The following is a 24,449-nucleotide window of genomic DNA, read 5'->3' as shown; positions in this document are numbered from 1 at the left end:
CATATGGGGTGCTAGGTGTGGATTGAAGTTCTTTTTTTTTTTTTAACAGCTGATGTCTAATTGTTCTAGCAGCATTTGTTGTAAAAGAAAGACTGTCCTTTCCCACAGAGTTGCCTTTGTGCCTCTGTCAGGTGTCCATATATGTGTGGGTCTCTCTGTCCTCTTCTACTGCTCTGTTTGTGACACATGTTTTGACTACCATAGCCTTATGGTGAGTCCTGAGTCAGACAGGGTTAGCCCTCCAATGCTGTTCTTCTGTGTCAAAGTTGTTTTTATTATTCTGGACCCTTTGCATTTGTATATGAATTTTAGAATCGGTTTGTCAATTTCTATCCCCCAAAAAAGCCCCCTGAGCAGGGGAACACAGCCAGGGCTCTGAGACCTCTGGCCAGCCTATCTGGAGCTTAGAGGAAGCTGAAAAGCACTTAAAAACAAACACGAAAGCTGTAATTGAGGCCTGTAGAGAGTTTCTGTGTCTGAAATAAACGCCAGAGCTATACAGAGGGCGCCTTTGGAATACAGAACAGACTTGTCAGTTAAAAACGTGATGGCAGAATGAAAGTCTTAATAAAAGGTTTGGAAGATAAACTTGAAGATATCTTCCCAACGTCATACAAAATAAATTAACAAAGAAGGAAAAGCAGAGAGGAAGGTTTTTTTTTTTAAAAATGGCAGATTCTGTCAAGAAGACCCAACATCCAAATAATGAGAATTCCAGAAAGAAAGAAGGGAAAGCATGGAGGAATTCACTCCAGACCCAGTCCTGGGTGGATGGAGAGAGACCCACACTGAGGACCAGGACCCTAAACCCTCAGAAAGAACAGGAATCAGACCGGTTCCAGGAGCAGTGCCGGCGCAGGCTTCAGCCCAGCCAGACCCAGTCCCATGTGAGGTCTAGGGCACCATCTCCAGGTCCACGCCTCGCCCCTGGGAGGCGCCTGCAGAGCCGCTTTGCCCTGGCCTAGGGGCAGGAGAGGTGCAGGGCCACCGGGACGGCGATGGACAGGGGCCTGGGAGCAGCCAGCGGCGGGGAGAGGGGCGCAGGGTGCCATGGGCTCTGTCCGCAGGACAGGAGGCTAAGGAGGCAATCAGACCAGCAAGGATTAACCCGCAGAGAAGAGGAGGCTGTGGCTTAGCCGCCAGTCAGACTTGCTCCGTCGTAATATCGTAAAAGCAGCTTGTGCCCAATTAACTGGAACCGTGGATGCTGTTGTCGGGGGAGAGGCGCCTTCTGTGGTGAGACATCGTACAAAACACCTGAAACTGAATCATCGAGAGGCCGCAATACAAGGCGGTTCTTGGAAACGTGGGGCAAGTGTAGACCACCTCAGAATTGTCGTGAGGGTGACCGGCGGCAGGAGGGGCGTGCTGACGTGCTGCCTTTCTCTGAGCCTTGCAGGAAGACTTGGCTTGTGAACTGTGCACGCGTATGACATTGATGAAAGTTAAAATCTTGAGATGCGTTAACCGAGAGAAAGCGGTGCTGGGCACGAGCCGTGTCTCTCTCCTGCAGAAGGTACCCGCAGGCGACCTTGAGGCTGGAGAGGCTGAGCCCCAGAGCGCTGGGTCGGCAGGTCCTGCGGCTGCTGGAGCGGCACGGCCTGGACCCTGGTGAGTGGGGCCCCCACTCCCTGCGCTGGGGCGGGTGCCGGGCTGGTGCCGCCGGGGGTTCAGGCGGACCAGGGTCTACCGACCCCCAGCTCCCTTCCCGTCTCCTCCCTGCTTCCCCTCAGCATCTGCCCACCTGGGGTGCCCCTGGGAGTCTGGGCCCCGTGGGTGAGGACCACCGAGGCCGCGCCTACACCGTGCTCCCTGCCCCCTCCCCCTCGGCGATCGTGGGCACCCTCTCAGAGGAGCAGTCTTACAGTGTTTTATAGCGTCACGTTATGAGATTGTGGAAATTCTTCTCACTTCCTGGTCTGTGCGAGTGTTGGTCAGGAACGGATGTGGAATTTTATCAAATACCCTTTTTGCACCTGTTGGGATGATGCTGAGCTTTTCCCCCTTTGGTCTGTTCGTGGCGTGGATTAGGTTGATCGACTATATAACATTAAACGAATCCTGGATCCCTGCCATGGCCCCGTCTTTGCCGGGTTGTGTTGCCACTTACGTAGACTGCTAGGTCTCGTTTGCCAACTGAAGCTGGATTCAGACTTCGCCTTCCTGAAATGTCTGTTTCTGGCTTTGTGTACGAGGTTAAGCTGGCCTCTGAAATGCAGTGGATGACGACCTGTCCTTTCTTTTCACTGAGGGTGTTTGTCTAAGATTGGAATTCTTTCTTCCTGAGAAGTTCAGGGGAAATGGCCTGTGAACCTGGATTGCTTTTCATTGTGGAAACATGACTATTGATTCGTCAGCTGTGGGTTTTTTTCAGGGAGTTTGTCTATTTCACTTACGGTTCAAAATGTACTGTCATAAGGTATTCCTAAGACCCCTTCTTTTTTATGGCTGAGTAATGTTCCATTTTACATTTACACCTCAGCTTCTTTGTCCACTCGTCTGTCGACGGACACTCAGGCTGTTTCCGTGTCTGGGCTGTTGTGGACGCTGCTGCAGTGAATGTAGGGGTGCAGGCATCTCTTTGAGGGAGTGATTTCATAGCCTTGGAACAAATACCCAGGAGTGGAATTGCTGGATCGTATGGTAGTTCCATTTTTAATTTTTTGAGGAACCTCTACAGTGTTTTCCAGAGTGGCTACAGTGATTTACGTTCCCACCAACAATGTACTAAGGTTCCCTTTTCTCCACACCCTCGCCAGCATTTGTTATTTGTTGGTTTTTGGATGACGGCCATTCTGACAGGTGTGAGGTGATGTCTCATTGTGGTTTTGATTTGCATTTCCCTGATTAGTGATGTTGAGCATCTTTTCATGTGCCTGTTGGCCATCTGTGTGTCCTCCTTGGGAAAACATCTCTTCAGTTCCCCTGCCTATTTTTTAATTCAGATTATTTGGGGGGTTTTGCTACTAAGTTTTATGAGTTCTTTATATATTTGGATATTAACCCCTTATCTGTACATGGTTTGGAAACATTTTCTCCCACTCCGAAGGTTGCCCTTTCATTTTGTTGATTGTTCCCTTGCTGTGCAGAAGGTTTTGTTTGATGTAGCACATATGTTGATTTTTGCTTTCATTGCCCTGCTTTTGGTTTTTTTGTTCCTGTCTGTTGTATGCCCTGCTCAGCCCACTAAACTGAATCTTAAGCCTTCTTTCATCTTGAATATATTCCCCAAGTTTCAATATGTATTATTTTTATTATTGTCCAGCTCAAGACACTTTAAATTTCTATTATAATTTTTTTCTTTTACCCATGAACTAACTAGAAGTGTGTTTCGTTTCTTTTTTTTTTTTTTGGTTGTGCTGGCTCCTTAGTTGCTGCATATGGGCTCCTTAGTTGAGGCTCGAGAGCTCCTTAGCTGTGGCATGCAGACTCCTTAGTTGTGGCATGCAAACTCTTAGTTGCGGCGTGCATGTGGGATCTAGTTCCCTGACCAGGGATCGAACCCAGGCCCCCTGCGTTGGGAGTGAGGAGTCTTAACCACTGCACCACCAGGGAAGTCCCTAGAAGCGTGTTTTTAATTCCCAAGCTATGACATTTTTGGTTATCTTTCTGGTGTGGTCTGTTAATCTCATTGTGATCAGGGACCATGCTTGGTATGATGTCAGTCCTTTGATTGGGTTGAAATGTGTTGTTGGGAAGAGATCTAACTTCTCCCCTTTGAAAGCAATCTCTCTTTTTCTCTGGATACCTTTAGGCTCTTCTCTTTGTCTTTGGTGTTCTGCGGTTTCACTGTGAGGAGCCTAGTTATAGATTTCTTTTTATTTGTCTTGCTTGGGATTTATTGGGCTTTTGAATCTGTGGATCGGTGTCTTCAATCTGCTCTGGAATTTTTTCGGCCATTATCTCTTTCGGATATTGCCTCCTTCCCCTGTCTTCTCTCTGTTCTCTTCCTGGGACTCTGAATGTATATTGAGTCCCCGTATCTTCCATTTGTTTTACCTTTCTTACATACTTTTCATCCCTTTTCTTCCGTGTTGTCTAATCCTGGTAATTCTTCTGCTGTCCTTTTCACTTTACTAGTTCTCTCTTTATCTGTATTCAACATACTATGAAATCCATCCACTATTTCTATTTCGATTGTTGTGTTTTCAGCCCTAGAATTTATAGTTTGGTTCTTTTTCAGATCCGCTGTTTCCCTTTGTATGGCTTCCCGTTGCCTGAAGACATTTCTGATTTTGTCTTTTCTGTCTCTGAGTACCGTGCTCTGGCTGTGTTACGGTCTGTATCTAAACTTCAGCACTGTCTCTGGTCCTCGTCTGGTTTGTCTGCCTCGCTTACTTGCAGGCTAACTTTGCACCTGCCAACCTTGAGAAATCATCTGATGAAGCTTTCTGCCTCCAGAAAGGAATTTATGTATTTATTTATTTTTGGCCGCATTGGGTCTTCGTTGCTGCGCGCAGGCTTTCTCTAGTTGCAGCGAGCGGGGGCTACTCTTCATTGCAGTGCGTGGGCTTCTTGCGGTGGCTTCTCTTGTTGTGGAGCACAGGCTCTAGGTGCGCGGGCTTCAGTAGTTGTGACGCGCAGGCTTCAGTAGTTGTGGCACACGGGTTCTAGAGCGCAGGCTCAGTAGCTGTGGCGCACGGGCTTAGTTGCTCCGTGGCATGTGGGATCTTCCCGGATCAGGGCTCGAACCCGTGTCCCCTGCATTGGCAGGTGGATTCTTAACCACTGCGCCACCGGGGAAGTCCCCACTGAGAGGTTTTGATTCAGCCCCTCTGGAGGCACCACGTGCGCGGAAGGGAGAAGCAGGAGGGGTGGGACCACCCAGGCCAGTGGCGCAGGTGCATCAGGGCCCTGGGAGCCAGGGCCACGGGCTGCGCTGGCAGTGTGTGTGGGGGGGGGGGGCGTGGCACTCCACCCGAGGCACAGGAGCCCACCTCAGAGGCCTGGCTGGGCAGCAAGGAGCCAGCCCCCCTCAGGCTGCTGATTAAAACCCAGAGGGTGAGTTCTAGACCCAGGAGCTCCGAGGAAGGTCCCAGCGACACAGACGGCGGGGGGGTGCTGGGCTCTGAGGGGCCAGGAAGACTGGAGTGCAGTGCCACCGCCCTGCAGCTGGGGACCTGGCCCTGAGCTGAAGCCAAGGGACTGGGCCGGAGGGACCCCCGACCCAGGCACAGGGGCCTCCAGGCTCACCTGCACACCTGCCCTGGGCACCCAGTCAGGGAGCTCTGGGAGCGTTGCCCGGTGGGAACGTGAGGTGGGGACATCCAGGCCCCGGCTGCCAGGACCTCCCGCTAGGCTGGTGGTGGTCGGTTGAGGCAGGGCCCCGCCCACCCGGGACCAGGACCAGAGCCTCGAGGGCCGGGCAGGGAGGTGGGCAGGAGGCCCACAGAACCAGGCACGGTGGGTGGGCTGTCGGGGGGGGGGGGCAGCCCACCATCCAGCAGCCTCGTCACACCTTTCTTTGACTTCAGGGGCCGCGTCATGGCCATGGTGGGCCAGGCCTGGCGCCAGAGCAGCCTTTGGCGGCCTCAGGCTGGCCTAAGCTGGGTGCCTCCCAGGACAGGGCGTGCCCGCCTGGGGAGGGTCCATCCCACCCCACAGGTCTCGGCCAGGCCCGAGGCTGGAGCAGGTGAGTGCCCGGAGCCCGCGGGGCAGGTGGGGCCTTCCCTGCTGATCCTGCGGAGGGCCGGGAGTGCGGACAGGAGGGCAGCGGCAGGTTCTTTCCGTGGGGGCCTCGGCCGGCAGCCCTGCTGGGGAGGTAGGTGCCACCCGGCCCCCTCCCGGGTGTATGCGCTGCCAGGCCCCTTCTGTAGCCCCCCAGCTGGCTCCGGGGGCCTGTCCCAGCCAGGAGGCCTCACGGTGGCAGGGCTGCCTCTTCTCAGTAGACCTGGCAGTTCCTGATTTCAGACAACACAGGCCAGCGTTTCCAGCGCCCTAAAAACTGCCCCCCCAGAGGGAGGGGCACCAACACCCCCCGTGCTCCTCGCTGGGCATCCGCCGTCGCGGCGTGGGCCTCCACGTGGACTGACCCCATGCCCTCCTTGGGAGGACAGAGTCAGACACGATGCAGGGTGGGGCCCGCTCCCCCCTCAGCCCTGAGCTCCCCCAGCCCGCCCTCCCCAGGCCTGGGTCCCGGTGGAGCCCCCAGTGTCTGGGCGGAGTCAGCAGGGCACGTTCGGGTTGCATTTCCAGCTTGCAGCCTCGGGCAGGCGGCTGGGCCTGACCCACCTGCGCCTTTGCCTTTATGTTTGGGTTTGGATGAACCATCAGTGCAGACTGCGGCCTGAATGCCTTCTGTCAATGCGATACTGTATCCACAGGCTTTTGACGAAGTATCTCATCGGCAAAATGATGCATAGCATTGTAGAAATGTCAGGAAAGCTGGTGTCTGTCTGTCTCCATCCGAGTGAGACTTGCTTCTGCAGCAGCTTCGGCACCTTTGTCTCTGTCCTGAGCGTCCCCTCCTGCCCTGAGTAACTCGTTCATCCGTCCCTGCCTCCCTGCTGCAGTCTCGTCCAGGCTCCCGAGCGGCCTGTGGGGCACGTCCATGGGTCTGAGCCTTCTCGTCTCGCGTCCCTGCCTCGGCAGGAAGCGGGAGGGAAGGCTGAGGGGCGGCCTCTGGGCAACCCTGACCTCTGTGTGCTCGGACGGCGTCCTTGTAGCAAGGGTGCTCCCTGGGCTGGCTGTGGGGTCCTGGCCGAGAGCGTGGGGTCCTGGCCGGGGTCTGGGGATGGCCGGGCCCCCGCTGGGAGGCGCAGGTGGGCAGGCTCTGTGGTCAGCATCCGCCCAGACCGCCAGGCTGCAAGGACAGCTGGCCCCAGGGGGGAGGAGCAGCAGCCAAGTGGGTGGGCATGGGGTGCCCTTCGCAGGCCCCCTTGGGCTCTGAACAGGACATGAAGGTGAGGCCAACAGGTAAGCATAGTTGGTGAACACATGAGCAAGACCGCCCCTTCCTCGGGAAATTCACGTCCTCGGGGGGCCAGGAAGCAAAGGCACCAGCTGCCTGGAGACAAGGCAGGAAGACCCTGAGAGGTGGGCGTCCGGGCGACCCAGAGGGAGGATGGTAGCCCAGCAGGTGCGGGCGGAGGGCGCACGGAGGGCTCCGGGGTGCTGCCCGGGGGCGGGGCACCCTCCTTCAGGGCTGGGAGGGCCGCTCTGATGCGGGTGGAATGGAGGCCGCCCGTGGGGCGGGTGGGGGTCAGCGGGGAGGAGGAAGACAGGCAGAGCCGCATGAGCCCCCACCCCTGCCCCATCCCGTACTCACTCCGTCCCAGCCCTGCCCAGAGCCCGCCCTCTCTTTCAGCCCTGTGTCCCAACGTCGTCACCCAGCAGCGCCTGGCCGCCCTGCGGTATCTGTGCTACAAGCGGCTGGTAGAGGTGTGTGGACTGGGGCCCGGGGAGGAGAGGGGCTCCGAGCAAGGCCCACTGTTGTGCTCCTGGGGCTGCCGCTAGAAAGGCTTGTGCTGGTGTCCACTTTTGCAGAGAAGCGTACCTCGGGAGAGCTGGGCCGAGCATGTGCAGGTGAGTTCAGAGGGTCCCAGTGCGCGAGGACCCCCCCGCCGTGGGGCAGGGTCAGAGCGGCCGGGGGTCCAGGACACTCCTCCACCACCTGTGAACAGAGCTCTCAGGCGCTGGATGAGGAGAGGCTCACCAAGAGGACATTCTAGACCATCCTCAGGCGCCCTGCTTGTCATGCCTCTGGGCCCCGAGGCCTGGTGAGCCTGAAGACCCGAGGAAGAGGCAGGCGCCCCTTGGGGTGATGTGGGGACGCGGAGGGCCGGACTGCGACCCCATGAGGATAGTGGCGAGGACGGTGTCGTCCTGCAGCCTCTGTCCTCAGGCCAGAGCTGGAGCGGGGGTCATCGCAGGGGTAGAGCTGGTCCCCAGCCCCAGGTGAATCGGCCTGGGGGGAAGGTGGGCTCCTGGGGGTCCCGGGTGCCGTGCGCACAGGAGCTCTGCAGTGGTCAGTGGAATGGGGGGGTCCCCTCCCTCCTGAGCGCACGCGCAGGGCCTGGTGCCTGCGCGGCAGCCAGTGGAGGGCAGTGCTGAGCCGCCCCCGGAGTGACCGGGCAGTGGGTGGTGAGTCACCGGAGAGGAACGCGGACCCCCAGGCAAGGACCGGAAGGCCGGTCCCTCCTGGGTGCCAAGGCCGAGCCGTCCGGAAGGGCAGCGGACATCCTGAAGAATGTGAGGGGCTTCCACGTATTGTCCACGTGGGAACCCGCGGCCTGCGGGAAACGGACGGCCTGAGGCTGCTGGGGACAGAGCCGTGTGGGGAGGTGGCCCCGCCTGCCGGCCAGAAGGGGCTCCCCAGGAGGGTGGGGCCCACAGCGACCCGTGACCTCGCGGACGCGGGCACCCCACCCCCATCGGGACCCCTGTGGGCCGCGTGGGCCTCTTGCTCCCGCACCGGGCCTTGCCTCCCCGAGGGCACAGTGGGTGCAGGGGTGTTCCGTGCCCTCACCCTCCCCGGCACAGCGGCCGCCCAGGGGCAGGGGTGAGGAGGTGCAGGAGAGATGCTGGTGGTGAGGGCCGGGGCAGGCCGTGCGCAGGGAGGCAGTGCGGGTCCCAGGCCCGGGAGCAGGCCAGCGGGCAGAGCCGCGGTGCTGGGCGGGGGCTCGCGCGTGCGGAGAAAGGCCGAGGCGGAGTGGGTAGCAGGACGGGCCGTGGGCTCAGGGTGGCGACCCTTCACTCTGACACGTCCAGGCCCCTCAGCATCTTGGTTCAAGCAGCTCGGTCACCACGGAGCCTCAGGCATAGGAACTGCTGGTCTTCAGAGGGCAGCCGCCTCCTTACTCAGGGCTCAGGGCCGGGGCCGAGCGGGGAGGTCAGGGCGAGGTCTGAGTCGGGGTCAGGGCCGGGTCTGAGGGGGGAGGTCAGGGCAAGGTCTGAGTCGGGGTCAGGGCCGGGTCCGAGGAGGGGATGCAGGGCCAGTCTGAGGGGCAGATCTGGGTCTGGGGGCTGCCTGGATGGGCCCACCCCCTTGGGGCAGACCAGGCGAGCAGCCCGTATCCGTCCCCCAGGGCCTGGTGGGGCAGGACCAGGGGCTACAGGAGCAGCTGCTGCAGCTGCTGGCGTCTCACAACGACGCGGCCCTGGTCGCCCAGTGTGCCCTGGACCTCCTGCTGCCCGAGGAGCGACTCCCGGCCTCGGTGGCCGCAGAGCTCCGCCAACTCAGGATCCAGGAGAGGTGAGCGTCCCCAGGCTCGGAGGGCCCACAAGGAGGACGCCCTTGGGCCCCCGCCCTCGAAAGTGACCACGAGTCGTACGTGCTGGTGGTTTGGGAATTAGAAGCGCGGGAGAGCCGAGCAGGGGCGCAGGCAGAATGCAGACACACAGCAGGAGGCAGGCGGGTCTGCCCCTTGGGTGCTAGCGAGACCCCGTGGCCAGATCCCTCATCCGGCCAGATACTCCCAGGGGCCTGAGGACCCAGCCGCCTGCAGTCTGCGAGGGCAGAGGCGTGGGGACCAGACCACGTAGACCCCGGCCCACGCGCGGGCCCTGAGCACTCCCTGCCCCCGGGGCCAGGCCGGGCGGTGCTGTGGGGTGCCCTGGTGGGGGGGGGGGTGCGCTGCAGCTCTGCTCCTCTCCAGGACGGCCGAGGCCCCTCTGGAGGACGGGAAGGACGATTACTACCAGCTGCCCATCTCCAGGGAGCACCTCCACTTCCTGGCCTCGTGGGAGGACCTGGCCAGGCACCAGGAGGAGCTCCTGCAGGTGGGTGCCTGACTCCCGTGGGGCAGCCGGCTCCGGGGGCTGCTCACCAAGGCCTCCTGGGGCTCTGTCCACACCGGGCACCCTGGCTTAAGGACTCCGGGCCTGAGGCCTGAGCATCGGAGTGGCACTCGACCCCTTGTGTGTGGGCGCTCGCAGGGCCGGTCCAGCTCTCCCCACAGAGGCCGCCTCCCCTGGACCTCAGCCCTCAGGCGGCCAGGCAGGTTGGCGTGTCCTCCTCCCTGTCTTTGGCTGTGCCGTTCACGCCGGCCCCTCTGTCTGCAGCCCGGCCGGGTGGTCGGCGTGGACCTGGAGTGGAGGCCCTCGTTCGGCGCCGGGGGCCGGCCCCAGGCGTCGCTCATGCAGGTGGCCGTGGAGGGCCGCGTGTTCCTGCTGGACCTGCCCCGGCTCTCAAGTCCGGCAGGAGGGCAGGCACCCCAGGCCTTCTCCCGGCTGGTGTCCCGGCTGCTCGCGGACCCCTCCATCACCAAGCTGGGTGAGCACAGACCCGGCCCCGCGCCACAGCCCTGCCTGCCCAGGGGAGGGTGTCAGGGTGAGGCCAGGGCCCCTTCCTTGGGTGCGCGTCACAGCGACGGCCCCCGCCCACAGGTTATGGGATGGCGGGGGACCTGCGGAGCTTGGGTGCCTCCTGCCCGGCCCTGGCCCAGGCCGAGAAGCAGCTGCAGGGCAGCGTGGACCTGCTGCAGGTGCACAGGCAGGTCAGCGCTGGGGGGACGCTGGGGGGTGTTCCCTGCTGCGCTGAGCCGCCTGCACAGCGATACCGGGGCAGGGGTCTCACCTCAGGCTGGCGGGGTATCTGTGCGCCGGGACTTGTCCTCGGCCTCTCTGTGCCTTCTGGGCTGGCCCCGGCCCTGCTCCCTGGCCACAGGTCACCAGGGACCCAGGAAGGGCGTGTCACCACACGTCCCCACGCTTCCCCAGAACGAGCCCGGCTCTGCCTACCAACCCCCACCCCAGGAGCTCTCAGCACACACCCTTGGGGCTTAAGGCATTGGCCTCAGAGCTGACCAGTGGGCAGGTAACCACGGCCCTGAGACCCTGACACAGCCTGCCTTGGCTGCCAGCGCTCTCCTCCTGCGGTGCTGTCCGCCATGGAGGACGCAGGGCCTGCCCCAGGGCTCCTCGTGGGGCGGCCAAGGCGCGTGCGGTGGCGTCCTCCCTGTGGGGCAGGCCCCTCACCCCCACGGGGGTGCTGTTTTGCAGATGCGGGCGGCAGACAGGCCAGCCCCAGGCGTGGACGGGGCCGCAGGGCCGCGGGGCCTCAGCCTCCTGGTGCGGCAGGTGCTGGGCAAGCCCCTGGACAAGATGCAGCAGCTTTCCAACTGGGACCGGCGGCCGCTGGGCGAGGGGCAGCTGGTCTACGCAGGTGGGCGCCCCCCGCACCACTGCCCCGCACCCCCGATCGTCCCCGCGCTGGAGGCTGAGGCTGACCTTGCCTGTCCCAGCCGCTGACGCCTACTGCCTGCTGGAGGTGTACTGGGCTCTGTGCAGAGAGCCTGCCCGCTTCCACCTGTCGGGGGACCTGGCCAGGAGCCTGAGGCTGGGACGCGGTGAGAGAGCGGGGGCTGGGGAGCTGCCGCCCCTGCAGAAGGCCTCGGCCTCGCCCCAGCAGGTAGGCGAAGCCCCCCAGGGCTCCTTTATCACGATTCCTATGGGGAGATCCCTGTCCTTAGAACTGGGACCTTACAGGGTTGGAGACCGGGGTGGGTGTGGGGTGTTGGGGAGAGCCGTCCAGAGGGCTTGCGTCCCGCACGCTGGACCCTCCTCCGGGAAGGAAGGAGAGCAGAGCCGTGGGTTCGCTTCCTAAAGGAAGAGGGGTCTCAACGGTCTCCTGACACCAGGTCTGGCGTGCCCCCTGCCAAGGTCTAGGGCAGCCTCTGGCCGTGTCCCCGTGTGCCCCAGGGACCCAGGCCCTGCTCCAGCGTGCACACGACCACCACCCCCCAGGAGACGTGTGCCGGCCCCCCTTGGGGCCCAGTGTGGGTGACCTGGTATCATGTTTGCTGCTTTTCTGCTGTTTTCTGCACTGAGTACACATTGCTCAGGACGAGCTGACCTCACGGCCCTCGGGACCCTCGCTCCCCACCGGGTCCAGGGTGGGCCAGACGGGCCACGGCTGCTGAGCGGGGCTGTGTCGCAGGTGCCCGCGGGTGAGGACGCAGCCCCCGAGGTCCCGGCCAGGGCCTTCCGCGTGGTGTGTGACAGCATGCTGCAGGGGCTGGCGCGAAGACTCCGCTGTCTGGGCATTGACGTGCTGGTGCTGGCCACCGGCGAGGACCACCGCAGGGCCGCCGAGGTGAGCGGGCCTCCCGCGTCCGCTGGCAGAGGGGGCAGTGTCTGGGGTGGCCGCAGGGCCCCAGCTGCATGGACCCCCGCGCCACTGGGGCAGAGGGCAGGGCCCCCCTGGTCGCCGGGGTGGAGACGTTTACGGCTCCGGCACCTGTGGTCTGCGGGCCTGGAGCCCTTGAGGAGCCTTTCGGGGGGGTGGGCCTGACACAGGTGGGCTCAGGGTAGTCCTGGCCCCCTCGCTGTCTGTTGGCCCCTGGAAACGCTGTGTGCCCGTGAGGCCCTCCCCTCCTCCAAGAAGCAGATGCTCACGCCACCGCTGGAGGCACGAACCCCCAGGGCCCTGCAGAGACCCCAGCAGGGCTCTCAGAATCCAGGGGTTAGAACATGGCTGGTAAGCGGTTTTTACCAGGTTTCCTGAGATACGATTTACGCACCACACAATTTACAGTGTACAATTGTACATTCCCAGAGTTGTGCAGCCATCACCACAGTCAATTTTAAACCACTTTCATCACCCGTGAAGTTGTCCCCCGCGCCCCCTCCCCAGCGCCTGGCAGCCTGGCTTCTGTCTCCGGGGAGCTGCCTGTTGCGGACACTGCATGTCAATGGACTCGTGCACGTGGCCTTTCACAAGCGTGATGTTTTCCGGGCTCAGCTATGTTGTAGCATCTGTCAGCGCTTGACTCCTTTTTACTACCAAATAACGTTCCATCAGATGGACCGTGGTGGATCCATCCACCCGGCTGCTGATAGACGCTCGGGCTGTCTCCACTCTCGTCTGCTGTGACTCATGCAGCTGTGAAAGAGCATAGAGGTGGCCAGGTCATAACTTGGACTTTTAATATGTGGTTTCTTTTATGAATTCGAACACGTTCTTCTGGAAGGGGTCCCCAGGCTCACCAGGTGGGTGGCCGGGGCACAAAGCTGGCCGGGGGCCCTGGGACTGCAGAGCCGTGGGGCGTCGTCAGCAGTGGCCCTTCCCTCCACACTCCGCACTGCCAGCCGGGTCCTCCCGGCGGCCCCCACCCCCGGTAATGAGGAAGCTGGGGCCGGAGGAGCAGAGGGGATCTGCCCGGGGCTGCAGGGGGAAGCCGTGAGCCTCCCGTGCCGGCCCCCACGTCCGTGCGAGGATGTCCGCTCTCCCCAGCCCTGGCCCCTCACAGCCGTCTCTTCTGGACGCCTGGTCCTGGTGCCCAGGGGAGGAGGATGTGGTCGTGCCTAGGGTGGCTCTGGACGCCGTCCCTGTCGGAAACCCCTCTGTCCCCAACCAGGGTTGTTTCTAGCTTACGGGGGCTGAGACTAGGAGGGCCAGCCTGGCATCTCGAGGACTGAAGACCAGGCGTCAGTGGTCACGGGACCCAGGGAGGAGGGGCCTTCCCAACCGGCCCCGAGAGTGCCCCGGTCTCCAGCAGACGGAAGGCAGGGTTTGGCCCCTAGTCTGCACCCGCACTCCCACGTTACCCTCTGAAGTTTTACGTGACGAGGCCCAAGGGAGTTGCAGGTGTGATTTACTTGTCAGCTGACCTCAAAGGGGCCCGCCCCGGAGGGAGGACTTTGGATTATACGGGTGGAGCTAGTGTCATCACGTGAGCCCTTGACAGCAGAAACGGAAGGCAATCATCAGACTCAGAGCACAGGAAGGATTCGGTGTGGGCCGCAGGGCAAGGAGACGGACCTCCATCCAGCAGCCCCCGGGACTGGATCCTGCGGCACCGAAGGAGCCTGGAAGCGGGTCCGTCACCAGAGCCGGGCCGCTGGCCCCGGGGCACCGGGGGTCCTGGGCGTGAGCCCCTGGGGCCCGCCCACTCCCACCCCACAGAGCTGGGTGTGAGTTCATGCTTAAGTGGCTGTGGCCACGTTAGAAAATCAGTAGATTTGGGAGCCAGGAGTTCAGTGCTGCTGGAATGACGCCTCAGCCGCGGGAGGTGGAGCAGCCGGAGAGGCTGGGGAAGTGCTGGGGTCGCGACGGCCCGGACCGGAGGGAGAAGCCGGGCAGGGGGTGGGCTGCAGCCGGGGGTTCGGACCTCGGAACCCGGAACATCGCAGCCCTTGAGGCCACAGGCCCAGGGCCCTCCCAGGGGGTATGGGAGGGGGACCGAGGTGCTTATTCCTGGGGATGGAGCTGCAGCCGAGCCCCTGCGTTACAGACTGACTTTACCCACATCTCCCGTGAGGCTTTTAACTTGTCCCCCCTCAGCCTTGTGGTCGGAGCTCCCAGGGCCTCGTCCTCAGTGCCCGCCCTGCGGGGCTGGGACGGTTTACTGTCACCTGCGAGTGGTGCAGCATTCTGGGCCATGGGGCGACTGTGCGCACATCTCACACCCGTGATGGTCTGGGGCGCGGCTGGAGCCCTGAGGGCATTTTCTGGAGAGGCCGTCTCTAGCCGTGGGAGCTGCTGTGTCCCTTTGGCCGTTTACATTTTCTCTTCCCTGGATCTTTCCCAATCATGCATTTCCCCATACAGACCCCCGAGTAGATGAACTGGCTGTTTCGTATAGAAGGGCTAGACTGTGGGTTTTGTCTTCTCTGATGAGCGCTGTTAACACTCATAAACACTTTTTAAAGAAAGGCAGCACTGCTGGTGAGGGAAGGGGGGAGGGTCCTGCCACGCGGGGCAGAGACCCGGGCGCTGTGTCCACGCTGGTGGGGAGTAGACCTTTCAAGGATGAGCCGGGGCGCCAGCCAAGCCGCGCTGAGGTGCGCCCTGGTCCTCCTGCTGCTTGGGGTCAAGTGTGAGGGGACGGAGTCCGCTGAGCGAAGAGCCGTCCGGCAAAGAGCAGCCGGGGCGTGATGTCTGGGGAGGTTCTCAGCCCGTCCGGATGGAGGAAGAGGCCAGCGTCCAGTGGTGGCTTCCCCGGGCGTGGCCTGCGCAGAAGCTGGGGGGCACGTGGCCAGGCCGGGCAGCCGCCCTGGCAGGAGCCAGAGTGAGAAGCAAGTCCATGGCGGACAGTGGCGCCGAGTCTGCCCCGACGGTCCCCCCGCCGCCGCCTTCGTCCTCGGCTGGCTCCTTGCAGTACATCTCTTTGTGCCTCTGGGCGGTTCTGCTGCTCTGGGGACCCCGACGGTTACAGATGTGGGGAGAGAAGTGCACCCAGAAGAGTCTCCAGGAAGTGGTCTCTGAGTGGTTCCGGGGTTTCTGGGGCCGATCTGCTAATCTGATAGATTTAGGGCACTGAGGACCCGTCTCCAGGGGTAAAGAGGTCACTGGTGGGCCGTGGTGTGATGTGGCCAAGCTCCCTGGAACATGGCTGGGGTTCCCCGTGGAGGCCCTGCAGAAGGAGAGCCCGAGGGGCTGGCCAGTGGCCGGGAGGGCCCAGGAGGAAGCCCCTCAGTCCTGGGGCCGCGGTGCTGAGGCAGCTCAGAACCACACCCGGGGCTCCATCCCGTGCGCCGCTGGATGACAACACAGGTTACACTCGCGGTCGCTGCTTCACCGTCCATTTTGCCAGTCTTGTCGGCAGGAAGTCACATCTCGCTGCACTTTCGCTCGCCTTCCTCCGAATATCAGTGAGGCGGAGCATCCTTCCACGCGCTCGTTCGCTGCTTGTGCCCCTGTCTTGTGAGGTGCCCCGGGCAGAAAGCAGCAGGCCTGACCCTGGCCTGGGAAGGCCCGCCGGCACAGTTGGTCCGGCCGGTAAACAGCTGATGGAAAACTTTCCCCGCATGGTGGGAGGGGCTCATTGTGCCCCAGCTGTCCAGACAGTGTGGTCTGCGTGGACGCCTGCTTCCCTTCCGGGTTGCAGAGGGTGCCTGGGTGACTGAACCGCAGCGCACACCACGGGTGCTGAGTCACTCATGCATCTGCCCGGTGACGCGTGTTGCGGTGGCCGGCGCAGGGGGCACTCAGCACAGGCCGACTCCACCAGGCAGGCTCCGGGGCTTGAGTGGTTTCCCTGCACTTCGCCCAGGTGCTTTCCGTAAGCTGGTTCTGTTTTCTGTCCTTCCCTGCTTGTGTGCTGAGTCCTGCCAGCGGGTGCCCGGACCTGGGGACGGTGTGGGGACCCTGCTGCCACTCCGTCCTCCTCCCCCTGCTTGTGTGCTGAGTCCTGCCAGCGGGTGCCCGGACCTGGGGACGGTGTGGGGACCCTGCTGCCGCTCCGTCCTCCTCCCCCTGCTTGTGTGCTGAGTCCTGCCAGCGGGTGCCCGGACCTGGGGACGGTGTGGGGACCCTGCTGCCGCTCCGTCCTCCTCCCTCTGGCCTCACCGTTCATCTTGGCATCTGCGGGAGAGCCCCGCCTCGCTCCCCCTCCGCCTCCGCCTTCCTGCGATGGTCTGGAAACAGCCCCTCCGTGGGCTTTGCTTGGAGCTCGTTGACGCTGTGAGCCAGGGTGGGGACAGCGACGTGTCGTCACGTCGAGTCCTCTGTGCGTGAGTGTTGGTCTCGCTCTTCTCCGAGGGTTGCACGCACGTGTCGTAAGCTCTCCACGAAGCCCTGCCACGTCTATGAGGTTTCACCCCAGGGACCTTCTGCTTTGTCGCCACGACGTGTGGTGCTGCTTTCTTTTCTGCGGGTACACAGAACCGCAGTGGACCTTTAGTTCTTAGTTGCCTGAGCATTGATCTTACATCTGGAAACCTTGCAAAAGTCTCCTAAATTCTACTGAATTGACTGTCGGTTCTTGGGGTTCTCTTGGCGGACATATCTTCTGCACACAGGATGGTTTCATTCCTTCCTCTCCAGTCTGTATGGGTCTTATTTCTTTCCCTTATCCTGTCCCAGTGGTCGAGGCCTCCAAGGTGGGGTTGACCCGGTGGTGACCGTGGCCGTCTGTCTCAGTTCCGACTTGACAGGGAATGTTTCTCCATGAACCACGGTGGTTGCCAGGCCCCCACACCAGGCCGGGGAGGCTCTCCGGGCTCCATATCCGCTGCACGTTCCGTCATGAAAGAAGCTGAATTCTACCTGATGCTTTCTCTGCAGCCATTGAGAGCGTCCCTGTGACCTGTGCACGTGACGAACCTCTTCAGTCTGGACCCAGGCTAACCAGCATGTCACTTGGCTGGGTCTGTCTCCAGGACCGTGTCTGACACGGAACTTCTCTTCCTCACCATCTTCTCTTCCACCTCATAAACAAGCTGGGGAGTTTTTCCTCCTCTGTGCTTTCTGCTGCTTTGAGTAACATTTGGATTATCCTCTCAAATGTTGGCTGACTTCCTGCAAGGCCTCCTCAGCCTGGTGTTTCGGGGGGGAGGCGTTTCCAGGAGTCTCTGATTCTTTCTTATTTAATAGTTTTAGGACTACTTAGTTGTCTGCATCTTCTTGAGTCCCTTGGTAGTCCGTACCTTTTTCTGGATGTGCCCATTTCACAGACTGTTTCACGTACGTGGTGGAGTCCAGCTCCTCTGTGAAAGCTCCGCGGTACCTGCAGGTGGTCAGCTTCATTCTGATTGTTGCTCACTTGTGCTCCCCCTCTTTCCTGATCTCACAGAGGTTTGTCAGTTTACTAAGTCTTTTCAAATAACTAGTATTTGGCTTTGTTGATCCTTTCTATTGCATTCTTGTGTTTTTTGTCTCATTAATTTCTCTTCTTATCTTTATAGTTTCCTTCCTTTTGCTTGCTTGGGGTTATTTCCAAGCGGAGTGTTCAGCTCTTTAATTTTCAGCCTTTTAAATTTTATGATGTAAACATTCAAGGCAATAAATTTTTCTTGAAGTACATTTTCACTGCATTCCACCCGTTTTGATATGTAGTATTTTCATTACTTTTTAGTTCTAATAATTTTTGAGCGTCTGTTATAACTACTTATTTGACTTGAGTTCTTTAAAAGGCTGTTTTTCAGTTTCAGAAAGCTTGGGGTTTGGGAGCTTTTTAGTTATCTTTTAAAAATCAATTTCTAACCTAACTGAATTGTAGTCTGTATACTGCTGGTTTAGATATTTGTGAAGACTTGCTTTGTAGTCAAGCAGATGATCCTTTTTATAAATGTTCCATGTGGACTTTAAAAGGACACAGTCTCCTCCAGCCATGTTCATTTCCCTCTCTTGCTCTCACAGGCTCAGTAGGTCAAGCTTACTTAATGTTTGCTCAAATCTTGTGTATCTTGTTTGGTTGTTTTTCTGCCTGCTTCTGTCAAAGACCTCGACAGTGGGTTCACCAGGTTCCCCTTGCAGTCATGTCAATATTTGCTTAATATGTTTTAAAGTTGTTATTAGGTGCACATGCATACAAGTTTTAGAATTCTTATATCTTCCTGTTGAGTGAAATCTTTTACAATTATGAGGTGAACCTCTTTGGCTCTAGTACTGCTCTTTGCAGTAAAGTCTATTTGAACTAATATTAATACCATTTCTCCAGCATTCTTTGGTTAGTATTTGTATATCCTTTTCTCACCCTTTTGCTTTCAACCTTTCTTTGCTCTTATTAGGTGTATTACTGTACTTATAAACTGCTTCTAGCTGGATTTTTAAAAATCTAGTCTGACAGTCTTTGCTTTTCAACCAATTAGTTTAATCCATTTACATTTATTGTAATGACTGATATAATTTGTGTTTAGTTGTACTATACTAATTTGTGCTTTCTATTTCTCCTACTTCTTCTGATATTTTTTCCCTTTATTTCTTATATTTTTTTGTCTTTTTAACCCTTGTTTCTATTTTTTCCTCTATTAGTTTGAAAGTTATAAATTCTATTTCTGTTCTTTTAGTGATTGGCCTAGAAATTTTAACATTTATTTCTGAGTTAACAATGTCTAAAGTTAAAATTAATTCAGGGATTTTAGGTCAATTTAGCTTTCTTGCCTGCTTTCCATTTTACCTGCTATTATTTTCCAGTATTTTTTAACACATTGTGGTTTTTCTTAGTTCTAAAAATTAGACATCATTATATCTGTTTTATGTATTCTGTCCCTTTTGGAGTTTATGATGTACGGACATGCACATGCACTCCAAGAAAAAGCAGGCTCATTTTCACTAAAAGAACTTCCTTTGCTATGACCTTTCACTGGGGCCATTTTTCCCTGAAAACTCTGTTTCCTCTCTCTTCTGAAAAAGAATGTTGCAGGGTTTATAGCTATAGCTTGACAGAACTCTGATAAGAGTCCACTGTCTCTTGCACCTGTCATTGCTGTTGGGACGTCTGCCTTCCGTTCTTGTCACTCCTGGTTTTACTCTTGACTGCCCTTTTGTTTGGGTCTTTCCTCATATTTACTTCAGTTGTGTGTGTTTGTTTTTAATTTTGTTTTTTATTCATCACATAGATATATATTTGTTACCACTACAAAGTGACCACTTGCTTATTGCTTTATTTTTAATTGTGGTAAAATATACGTAACATAAAATTGATCATTTTAACCATATTTAAGTGTACAATTCAGTGGCATTAAGTGCATTCACAATGTATGCAACCATCACCACTATCTATATCCAGAACTTTTTCATCATCTCAAACAAAAACTCTATATGCATTTAAACAACCATTCTCCTTTCCCCCTTCCCACAGCCCCTGGTAACTACTGTTTTACTTTCTGTCTCTATGAATTTGACTCCTCTAGGGACCTCATATAAGTGGAATCACATAATGTTTGTCGTTTTGTGTCTGTCTTATTTCACTGAGCATAATGTCCTCAAAGTCCATCCATGCTGTAGCATGTGTCAGAACTTACTTCCTTTTTGAAGCTGAATAAATTCCATTGTACATATATGTGTGTGTGTGTGTGTGTGTGTGTGTGTTTGTTTTTGTCATCTGATGATGGACACTTGGGTTGTTTCCACCTTTTTGGCTATTGTGAATAGTGCTACTACTGTGTACCTTGATGTACAAGTATCTGTTCAGGTTTCTGCTTTCAGTTCTTTTGGATCTATACCCAGAAGTGGAATTGCTGGATCATATGGTAATTCTGTGTTTAATTTTTTGAGAAACTGCAACACTGTTTCACACAGCAGCCACGCCATTTTACATTCCCACCAGCAACTCATGAGGGCTCCCAATCGCTGTACATCCTCATCAACACTTAATCTCCTTTATAAAAATAAAATAAAAGCCATCCTAATGGATGTGAAGTGGTATCTCATTGTGGTTTGCCTCACATTTCCCTGATGACTGATGATGTTGAGCATCTTTACATGTGCATATTGGCCATTTGTGTGTCTTTGGAGAAATGTCTTTTCAGGTCCCTTCCTTGCCCATTTTTTAAGTGGATTATTTGCTCTTTCTGCTTTTGAGGTGTAGGAGTTCTTTATATTTTCTGGATGTTAATCCCTGATCAGATATATGATTTGCAGATATTTTTGACGATTCTGTGGGTTATCTCTTCACTTCCTTGATAGTGTCCTATGATGTACAAAAGTTTTTAATTTTCACAAAGTCCAATTTATCTATTTTTAATTGTGTTGTCTTTGCTTTTGGTGCCATTGCCAAGAAATCATTTCCAAATACGTCATGACTTTCCCCTACATTTCCTTTCGAGTTTCACTGTTCAGCTCTCAGGTTGGTGAGTTGGCCCCTCACACTATCCAAAGATAACTAATGAATTTTAAGGAACCATGCTCGACACGTCACAGTTGTCACCTCATTGATATATCCTGTACCCCGCCGTGGCATATGGGGGCTTCCATCCTGAGTCCTTTTGACATGACGCTTGTAGACTTTTTGATAATTTCTTTGCTTTCTGATCTAAGGAGATGCTCCAGCTCCTCAGATCTAGAATCAGCTATTTCTCCAAAAAGGCCTGGTTCCCTTTAGCATGGACCCTGTCTAGAAATCAGTCTGGGTGAGGGTGCCCGTGGCTGCAGGGTTGGTTCTTGTTTCTAGGCCTTTGCGGTAGGCAAAGTGATGAAATACCTTTAAATATATATCATACATCAAATATATATATAACATACATCTGAAGCTTTCCATTCAGATCTGGGGTTTATTGTGTGATCTCCTTAATTTTAATCCAAATCTCCTTCCTCTCAGCTGAAAATCCTAATACTCACCACACCAGCATTACCCATCTGTTTTATGTTACAATTCACACACAGATAGTTCAGAATAACAATGTTGATGTTATTATCACCAACAATAGTATTACTGCCGGTTATTTTTCATTTTGGGTCTGTAGCCCTAGAGATACATGGTCGATTCACTGTGGCTTCGTGTCATCTGGAATGTTTCTCTCTTTGTGATTCACTTGTTTCATCTTTGGGTTTTTAGAGATTACTTTTTAAATTTAATTTTGTTTGCAATTCTGTGAAGTGTCTGCATGATTCTGAGACCAAATCTATAACAGGAGGCGATGCCCGGCCTCAGGCTGCGGGAATCTGGTGGCCACTCAGGTGCCAGGCGGAGACAGCTCTGGGGCATGGGGTGGGGGGCGGGGGCTGGCGAAAGGGGGGCAAAAGCAGCCCCAGCCCCAGGAGCTGGCCTGACACCCTCAACTGCCAGTTTTTCCTCCTGCACAGGTTGCCAGGCGGGAGGGAAGGATCATCCTGACCTCAGGGCTGCCGTACCACAAGGTGAGGACCCCACAGACGACTCACATCTGAGCCTTGACTTCCTGAGCCGCCCACACCTCAGGGTCTGCTTGCCGTGGGGCCGGTGGGAGGGGGGCTGAGCGGCACCACTGCCCCACCCTGGGCAGAGTGGAGGCTCTCGGCCTGGAGCTGGGAAGGCGGGGCCTGGGTGGGCTCTGGGTTCTGGCCCACTGCTCGACGGCTGCACGTGTCCACAGCTCCGGGCCCAGGTTGGGGCTGGGCGCTGCCTCTCGGTGGACTGCTCCCTCAAGGCCCGGCAGCAAGCCACGGCCGTGATCAGGCATTTCAACGTGCGTGTCACCCACTCGGACATCTTCAGCCGCTGCCAGGTGGGTGCTGCATGCCCCTTGCCGGCCCTGGGCCAGTGTGGAAGTCCAGGCTCTGACAGGTGAGGCCCACGAGGCCCTGGCGGTGGCAGGACGGCCTTGGCGTTTCTGCTCATGTGAGCAGTGGCCACTGCCTGGTCTGTGTGTTATCTCCTCTCCGCCACCCCCAGACGCCCATGCCCACGGCACGGGGGAGCTTGGCGGCGGGGGGGAGGGGGCGGTCACTGCAGTCTGCGGCCAAGAGGTGGCAGATCATCGGGGCCCGCGTGGCCAAGGTGGGCAGCCGAGACTGAAAGGGCAGCTCAGGGCGGGTGTCCGCTCGGGGTTGGGAATGTCCTCCTGGCCCAGGGCTGGCCTCCCACGGGGCTTCTGGAGGGAATACAGGGAACCCACCAAAGTGCCTCTGTCTGGGGCGGATCCCGTTTTCCAAGGGCAAGGTCCAGAGCCACGGATTGCTGCTGGGTCCACCCTGACGGCTAGAAAGGTCTGGCTGAGGAAATCCCCAGGTCGGGGCAGCCATACCCAAGGTTAAGATCCGTGAGGAATCTGGGGCCTGGGAGCCAGGGAGGGGGCACCCCTCCCCTCCCCTGCTGGCCTGGGTGCCCTGTCCTGAGCCGTGCGGCTGAGGGGAGGTGATGCGGCCTTTGGGCCCGGCCCTGCCAGGCTGGGGCATGGCTGCCCTCGGCGTTGCGGTCTGCACGGGTGCGGCGGGCAGGGAGGGCCAGGGCCGGTCCCCATGCAGAGTGCTGGCTATTCCCAGAATATTCTGGAGTTCAGGCCATGACGATGTTGCATTGGGAGCAGCTCCCCAAGCCCAGCTGTTTGGTGGCAGCTCAGCCTGGCTTCCCCCATCCGGGTACACGTGGAGGCCGGCCAGGCCCCGCACTTCTGCACAGCCCCCCAGGCCGGCGCCCAGCAGAGTGGGAGGGAGGGAGGAGGGAGGGAGGAGGGAGGGAGGAGGGAGGGAAGCCCCTGTTTTCAGGTCCTTGGACCCCCACTGCCTGGCCTGGGGTGCAGTCTGTGCAGAAGCTGGGCCCCTGGCCTGCCAGGACGGACGGTGGCCAAGCCGGGTGGCGGGAAGTGCTTTCCCTTGGGCTGGAGCTCGGGAGGACGGTACCGGGTCCCTGCTCAAGGCTGCAAGTGTTGTAAAGACCCCAGGACGTCAGGCGGGGCCTGGGGGGGCATTTTCCTGAGCTTTTCATAGCCTCTGCTGGTGTCTTCTTGAGAAAACGGAAATTGGGTAGCCAGGAGGAAAACCCCACTCGCGCTGCGGCAAGCCACTGGGGAGCAGCCTGAGCCTTCGGACCTGCGAGGGCCAGGTGCAGAGGGCGGCTGCTGCCCTTGGCGGGAAGAGCATCCGGGGCCCCGCTGCCCTCACCCCACGTGTGCCCCGCCTCTTGGCCCCGCCGCTGCCCGCAGCAGGCGGGACAGATTTGCAGCATTCTAACCGCAGGGCGGGGAGGCAGGAGACCTGGAGCAGGTGGTGTACCTGCCCAGGTAAGGGGTGGCGGCAGCTTGTTGGGGGGGGCGAAGGCGAGGCGCAGAGGATCCAGGATACGATTCAAGGGCGTGGCTGGGATCCTAGGTTTTAGGCTGAGCCCCTGGCCGGCGGCCCGGCAGGTGCTGGGTCTGGGCTCTCGGGAATCTGGTCTGGAGGGTGCGCCGGGGTACACCAAGCTCTTGGGGCGGGGGGAAGGGGCTCACTGCCCAGCTGGGGCCCTGCCCAGCGCTGTCCTTCTGTGGTAGATGTGCGTTCCACACGTGCCCAGCTGGCGAGGAGGGCAGAGACAGGGTCCCCGGCTCGGGGCCCAGAAGCAGAAGCGGCCACACCAGCGGCCACGCAGGGCTGCCGGGAGCGGGGCGGGGCGCCAGGCAGAGACCTGCGTGTGCGGCCACGCGGGCGGCAGGTGGGAGCCCGGGTGTGAGGCTGGGCAGCAGCGCCCAGTGGGCCTTTTAGTCGGGAACGGGGTCCCAGGGCCGGGGAGCCTCTGAGGCCCGTGACTGTCCGGCAGCCTCCAGCGGGGCTCAGCTCCAGAGCGAGGCAGGTTGGGTGTGCCCCAGGGCAGGACCCTCCCTGGGGGGCAGACAGCTGTTTGGAGCCATCTACATCTGTGCCCAGGGACCCCAAAAGGCCGGCATGGCAGGGCCAGGTGGGCAGGGAAGGGGCCCCTGAGAAGCCAGGGTTTCTGAATTTGAGCCCAGCCTCGCGCACCGCAGAAGCCTCCGGGGCGGGGTGGGGGGACCCAGCTGGCTGTGGGTTCGTGGACTGGTTCCCACCGTGGTCCTCAGGCCGTGCAGCTGGTCACGGTGAGTAGAGGAGTCCCACTGCCGACGTGCAGCGGCGTCTGCGCCAGGGCTGGGCCCCTCGGGCCGTGCTCCCCCCGCCTGCCCCCAGAGCCCCTCGGCCATGGTGCTCGCGGCCTCCCCTCAGGAGCTCAGCCTGAGCAGCGGCCGGGAACGGCTGTCCGCCCGGCCCTGCACGCTGGCTACGCCTACTCCCCGTCCGGCGCCGGAGCGGTGCTGTCCTCGGGGCGGCCCAGGGGAACCAGTGGCCCTCTCGCAGGTGGACCCCAAGAAGCCCAGAAAAGGGGCTGCACGGATGCCCCCAGGTGATGGCCTGAGGCCCAGTGACCAGTAGCTCC

The 24,449-nt window shown here is 58.4% G+C and overlaps 1 protein-coding gene across 7 annotated transcripts in view; it reads left to right on the top strand.

The window, feature by feature from the left end:
• Positions 1-24,449, top strand: part of EXD3 (exonuclease 3'-5' domain containing 3) — a 76,282-nt gene that overhangs the window by 38,613 nt on the left and 13,220 nt on the right. For all 7 annotated transcript variants that reach the window (XM_059926144.1, XM_059926143.1, XM_059926138.1 and 4 more), the window contains 12 exons: positions 1,514-1,611; positions 7,307-7,380; positions 7,486-7,524; positions 9,027-9,193; positions 9,597-9,720; positions 10,003-10,213; positions 10,327-10,436; positions 10,942-11,104; positions 11,184-11,350; positions 11,879-12,034; positions 21,410-21,463; positions 21,679-21,810. In XM_059926144.1, the coding sequence (XP_059782127.1) occupies positions 1,514-1,611; positions 7,307-7,380; positions 7,486-7,524; positions 9,027-9,193; positions 9,597-9,720; positions 10,003-10,213; positions 10,327-10,436; positions 10,942-11,104; positions 11,184-11,350; positions 11,879-12,034; positions 21,410-21,463; positions 21,679-21,810 (1,495 nt within the window). The remainder of the gene's footprint in view (positions 1-1,513; positions 1,612-7,306; positions 7,381-7,485; positions 7,525-9,026; positions 9,194-9,596; positions 9,721-10,002; positions 10,214-10,326; positions 10,437-10,941; positions 11,105-11,183; positions 11,351-11,878; positions 12,035-21,409; positions 21,464-21,678; positions 21,811-24,449) is intronic.

This window comes from Balaenoptera ricei, chromosome 6 (assembly GCF_028023285.1).
Source record: "Balaenoptera ricei isolate mBalRic1 chromosome 6, mBalRic1.hap2, whole genome shotgun sequence".
NCBI lineage: Eukaryota > Metazoa > Chordata > Mammalia > Artiodactyla > Balaenopteridae > Balaenoptera > Balaenoptera ricei.
The sequence above is the reverse complement of the archived record's forward strand: the minus strand, read 5'-3'. Positions and strand labels throughout refer to the sequence as shown.